The sequence below is a fragment of the Cantharellus anzutake genome (assembly GCF_015039405.1).
Source record: "Cantharellus anzutake strain C23 chromosome Unknown EI90scaffold_120, whole genome shotgun sequence".
NCBI lineage: Eukaryota > Fungi > Basidiomycota > Agaricomycetes > Cantharellales > Hydnaceae > Cantharellus > Cantharellus anzutake.
The window spans coordinates 32741-39104 of record NW_024067070.1 but is presented as its reverse complement, the minus strand read 5'-3'; the positions used below and the strand labels follow the sequence as shown (position 1 = coordinate 39104).

The 6364-nt window shown below is 52.8% G+C and overlaps 1 protein-coding gene across 1 annotated transcript; it reads left to right on the top strand.

Annotated features, from left to right (window-relative positions):
- Positions 1 to 5310: 5310 nt before the first annotated feature.
- On the top strand, positions 5311 to 5682 carry EI90DRAFT_3021626 (uncharacterized protein; the record flags this gene model as incomplete). The annotated part of the gene is made up of 2 exons (XM_039057680.1): positions 5311 to 5343; positions 5404 to 5682. 2 exons carry the CDS (start codon positions 5311 to 5313, stop codon positions 5680 to 5682), a joined length of 312 nt encoding a protein of 103 aa, XP_038909093.1.
- Positions 5683 to 6364: the final 682 nt, after the last annotated feature.

Below are 6364 nucleotides of genomic sequence, written 5' to 3'. Positions count from 1 at the left end.
ACGAAGTGGGAGATTTGGTACTGATCGATCCCCATAAACTCAACCTCCTGGAAGTAAAGGGTACAGGAAGGAAGCTAATGCAGAGACGCATTGGACCATTCGAGGTGACGGAGGTGATAAACGAGAACGCCTACCAATTAAAACTTCCCGACTCCTACCCTATGCATAACATGGTGAATGTAGCGCACCTGAGGCCTTATCGTTCACCCGGTGACGTCTCAAGACCGCTACTGTCCAACCCCAGGGACGATATGAAAGCCTCAGAAGAGTTTGAGGTAGAAGAGGTGGTGGGGCACAGGAAGCGGAAAGGGAAACTCCTGTACAGAGTGAGGTGGAAAGGATATGGGGCGCAAGAAGACACCTGGGCAACCGAAAGAGACCTCCGAAACGCCCCCGAGATCCTCGGAAGGTATAGATCGAAGGCGGGCCTGAGCAGACGTAAATAAGCGCCCACTTCCCGATCGGGTATTCACACGAAGTCGATTAGCGGCACGTGATTAGAATACACTTCAATCACCTTTCATCTCCATCGTTTTCCCCTCGCGATCCCATCAACGAACCTAACTGACGATGTCTCTCGGACTGGCAAGTATGAGCTGCAGGCCCACCCCACGTAACTCTGTTGCGATCACGGACGATCACAGACGGGACTGCCCAGGTCTCGAAGCAGCCGAAGTGTCATCCGAGCCCTTCAAGAGAGCCCCATCCGACCCTATGTGGTTAAACGGGCAGCTGGGACCTCTCGACCCCACTCTCTCGTACGTCACTTTGCACCACGTAAGACCCGGTGCTCGATCTCTGGATCGATTGTGGCTCTTACTACCGGAGTATCACCACCTCAACGAGGCCGAAGTGCTGAGAGAAAACGGGAACCAGAACGTTCCGCCCCGAGCTTTGACCCCATTGCTGGAACGCTGGGAGTCTTCAAAGGCCGCCGCGCTCAAGGCTGAGGCCCTCACGAAATTACGATTGCCTAACAAATTGAGGGAAGTAATATACAAAGTCGAGTCCAAGTCGGGCGGCGAGCACGAGTTGGACGGTCACATCTTTGCCTTCCAGTTCGCTCCTTGGCAACACCCCTTCACCATAATATCTCGATACACCTACATACTCCGGATCATTTCCCTCCTTACCGCTTTCGTCAATTACACCCGAATCCATGAACACCTGATGGAAGTAGAAGTCCAAGAGGGACGCAAGATATCCTGGTTGGAACCCCCGAAAGGAATTTTTCTCGAAGAAAGTTCGACTGATGATCGATTGACGGCAAATTCACCCGAGTTCGCTGTATACCTAGCTTGTCAGCTGCCATGTCGCATAATCAAGAATGGATTGTTTGAAGAACTGGACCTGAGCGGACATGCTGAGGCTGCTCGTAATTACCGACTCCCGTTGGCTCAAGGGACTGAAGTTCCTTGGTTCCTCGACTGGCCCAAATGGGAAGATGTGCCCGAACCATTGCCTGGTGCTGAAGACAGGGAGGCCTACGAATTCCGACTCGTGTGGCCGGGTCCACCCCCATCCAACAAGGACCCGTCCACCCTCAAGTTGGTGGAGAAACGTCGTCTGAGCCGGACATTCTACTACCCGGATACCGGACGCTTCATGACTCGCGCCAAGGCACAAGAAGTGGACATGGATGACGCTGAGCGACAACTGGCACAGCCAGATTCACCGATTCCTTTCGACGAGGGCTCAGACGAGCTGACGTCAGGAACGCTGGGCTTGAACCTGGGAGACGCTTCCGTACCGCCTCCATCTCCCAACTGGCCGGGTGCGGGGAGTTCGGTCTTCCTACCCCCTCCGAATGTGTTGGTGCCACAACCAAGCGCTCATCCCACCAACACCCCATCCGCCCTTTCCACTGACAACTCTTCCGCCTCATCCTCTCCCTCGGGTTCGTCGAACCATAACCGCTGGAGGAAATTGCCTCGAGAAGAGAGAAGGTCCCATCCGTATCCCGGCCGAAGAGAAGGATCAGCCTCGGGTCATTCGGGACAGGCTCGTTGGCAAATGGGGAATGAAACCCATCGAACTCGGATGGACTCTTATCGCCCCGAACCTAGCCGATCCGACTACGACAGAGATGTGGATAGAAGGTGGTCTTCTCGACCTACGTCTCGAGAGTCGATTGCTCGAAGGGATAACCGCCCTAACCCGAGAGACTCGAATCCCGATCCTTCCCCTTCTAGTATGGTACCGTATAGCGCCGGAGGGCCACAGTCAATTCCACGGATGCCAACTTTCGCGATGCCAGTCAACCCTACGTGGGTGGTGGACAGCAACACCAACACCGCCGTGCCCGCCTTCGTCGTCAACCTGGCAGCTCCTCCAGCGACTGTTCATCCTCCTCCTACGAGCCGGCCCTACCCCCTGCCCGTGCAGTACCCGGGATCGGATCCGCACCCATCCTCCTCCGGTGGGGCTCAGTACGATTCCCTCCATCCGGATTCCTATCACGAGCGCTTGAGAAGCCGGTCGCCCTGGAGAGACGACCCGCGGAGATACGCCCCTCGGGGACCGCGTCATGGTCGTTAGGAGACTGGGGGGCGATGTTACGGATACGGAGTCTCCAACGACCATATCCATCGCATGGTCAAAGACTTCCCCTCTCTATCGCTCCTCCCCTCTTTCTCCTTTCTGTCCTCTATCCCGCTACCCTATCCTCCTTACCCGTTCTACCCCTTTCCCCCCCCCTCGTGCAAAGCTTTCCCCATTGGGGTTTTGGTGCTGGCCGAGGTTGTTTGTGTTTTGCGGGATTTCCCGCAACCTTACCATTTGTAGATAGTCACGCGTCATGTACGGAAACCGCCGAAGGCGGTTCCCGCTAACTAACAACTGCTCTACAACTGTCTCGTGTACCGTCTTCTGTAACAACCCTCCCTGTGACTCAACTGAACCTGTGTGACTGTACAACTCTCAATTGTCTTATAAGTCTGGTTATATCGAGTCCTCTAACGGCCCTCGCCGCGAGAACTCGAAGTCGAGAGTCGAAGACTCTCGACGTGTGTATCGTCCTATTGAACCTGTACCCTATGGGTCTTCATCACTCCGCTCTCCCCCCAGTACTCAACATACGACGTCCCATCATGATCATGGTGATCGTGAACACTATGAGGCCCACTTACCCTCGATGCCAGCACGTTCGCTACGCGAACGCCAAGTAGCCGCCCATCCACCGTCTGTTTCTTCCTTTGCCAGTCATCATATGTCCCCGCCAACGGTACGTTCCCTTTGGGAACGCCAAGTCACCGAAGGCCCTAATAATCAGCCCTCATTGCACGCCTACGATATCAACCCGCTACCGGTACGTTCGCACTGCGAACGCCAAGTACCCGATGGCAACTATGCGAAGCTCTCACCCATCTCACCAGTCGCGACCTCGCACACGGTACGCTCCATTGAGGAGCGCCAAGTATCCGTGGCTGACCCATCTGTCCTGATATCTCCGACTATCAATCATCAATCCCTTAATAGCTCACTACATCACCCATCGCGATCGATGGGAATTCGATGGCCCACTCCCAGGTCAGACTGGGATCACTCATCGATTACACTTCCAGTTATGGTACAAACTAGACATGACTCTCGCCTTCCCACTATAAGAACAGATCGAGGAATGGGGAATTTCCCCCATCCCCGTAACACACCTCCTCCTCTCACTCCTCCTATCACCCCTTACCTCTGTCCGCTCCAATACCCACCTTTGGACATGACCACACTCCTCTCCTCCCACTCCTCTCCCCACTCTCTTCCCTCCGACCCTCTTCTGCCAACCTCCACCAAAGTTACAACTTTCTGCCACAGTCCCATACCCTGTACTTGGACACCGCTCTTACCTTCGCTCCGAGATCCCATCATGGTTCTGACCTTGGACTTTGACTCCACCTCAGCTTAAGTCCATTGCATTGGTAACCTCATTCTACGTAAACACCATTGCCAACATTTCTCGGACTTCCAACCCCACCTCCGCAACCTCCATAAGCTCCGCAACCTCTGAGCTCCACAGACCATACTTGGCACTTTCGCTGCTTGTGATGTATCTTTTGCACTTTCCCTTCATCCCTATTTGGACTACTGCTTCCTTCCTCCTTTCGGTTATACCACAGAGTCTAACCCATGACCTTCGGTACCGCTCCATTTCCATCATCCCTTTGTCTCCGTTTGGATGCCTTTGTGTCAGGATCCAGACCCCAACTGGGAGTGGCCAGAGGGTGAGGCTGGGTGTGGAAGCTGGGGTACTCTCCCCAGCTGCTAACTCCTTGAAGTTGCTGAGGGGACTAGCCTCAGCCTTCACAGGGAATGAGCTGAGAAGAAGGGTAAGCTTCTCAGCCCCCTGTGAGGCCGACACAAAAGGACCCTAGGAACTATACAGTTCCCACCTGCTGCCAACTTTCCATAATGGGTGCGACCCGTGGGAAAGTTCTGGGCAAGTTGCTTGCCCAGAATGTTCCCACAGTCACGTGTCCTAGGTGAGTTACTCTCCCAGAAAGTTCCCGCAGCTGTGGCTGTGCTTTTCTGGGTGAGTTGCTTGCCCAGAACGTTCCCATGGGTCCACACATGTGCATCATTGTGTGAAACAGTGGGGGGAAGGATAGGGGGAATGGGGAAATGTGGGGAGAGGGTGGTTAGGGAAAGGGTGAGGGTGTCTGAGGGTGAGTGGGGTCAAGGGCTGTGCCCTGACACTTTGTTCTGATTCAGACCCCCTTTGATTTCCTTGTGCTTTTGTCTCTCCACTATATACAGGTGCTTGTATTGGACCTTTAGTCTAAAATCGACTAGAAATGCCCCCCAGAGACTTCCTGCTCACTGCTTCTGAAATTAAGGACCAAATGGGCAAACAGCAGTGGCACAGCGCTCCCCTTGAGTCGCTGAGGCCAAGGTCCCTCCTTGCTAAGTCTCCGGTTCCCCTCCAGAATTGTTCGCCCTCACCCAGTTCTAACAATCGTGGCTGAAAGGGGCCAGGGGACTTCTGCCATGTGAGCTGCCAGACCTGGCCAGAATGGCAGATAAGTTTTCCATTAGTTGGAATGAGTGTTCACACACATCTTTTAGTGATTTTTCCTTATTTTTCTCAATAATATCCCAGGCTTCTGGTGGCAAGTGGGTTGCATGGTAAGGGATATGATCATCAGTATGCATTATGTCAATTTTAGCGGTGAGGAACCCTTGAATCAGTTGAAGGGTGATGTGTAGGTGGCTTTTGCATTCAAAGTAGGTTATTGTTTGTTGGTCCCATTGCTTCAATGGGTCATTGATTTTCTGGGACTTCTGTAGCAGTTGGCAATCCTGTGCACACCGGTACCAAAAATGGAGTGCAGGCTGCTCTCCCTCCTTCTTAACGTGTGTCTGAGTGTCATGATACCTAATGTGAATGAAGACTCCATTTAACTGTTTCAAAAGGAAGCTGAAGCAATCATACCTCCACTTATAGCCAAGTATGACACCACATTGGGTACTTATAATGTCGGCCTGGTCCCTATATGCACTGATTCCTGCATTGGTGTTGCCATCAGGGTCCATTTCCAGTATGTCATCATTGCCTGGACTGGCAAGTTGTATCAGTTGAGAGCTGCCCTTCGCTTCAAGAAGGATGTGGTGGGTGTTAATTTCTTCCTCTTTGGCTGCTTCAAGCTTCGCATAGAAATCGTGAAGAGTTGGCAGGTTTTTAAGAGCATTTGATTTTTTTCTTGCTTATTGGATTGATGCCGGATGTGCTGTGCATCAAGACATGCAGTACAGAGGGAGGACCAGCCATGCTGCATGGCTTTGAAATGGTCAAGAGGTCGAGATTGGTTGCAGTGTGAGCAGGACTTTTTGCCCATATCGCATGGGTTGGGCATTGTTTATTTTCAAGGAGTACATAGTATAGATATGGTTATAGAAACTCATGGAGGCAAAGTTGAAAGTGGGGGGAAAAAAAACAATGTTTTTTTTTTGAGGAGAGCATCTCACATGTTATGGCACATGACTCTGGTGAACTCCTTGCATCACGTCCCAGGGGTGTCATATCCATACAATCCTGACCTCCACTCCGGGCTCCCGGAACTCCGAACTCCGACTTCCGGAGCCCTACTTCCCTTCCGTCACCTTCTCCTTGCCGACTCCCAAGAGTTTACCCCACCTCCGGCTCCAACACCACCTTCGGTCCGACTCCGGAACATTCCGGGTCCGACCCCAACCTCGACACCTCCCAGACGAGTACGCAAAACCTATGCTCCTGACTCCGGACCTCCACTCCAGTATCCCGTTCGCGTCTCGTCTCCGGAACCTCCAGTCTTAGCTCCAACCTCGGACTTTGACCCCACCTCCGCTTATACCCATTGTATTGGTTAGCTCATTCCATTTAATTACCTTTGCCAAT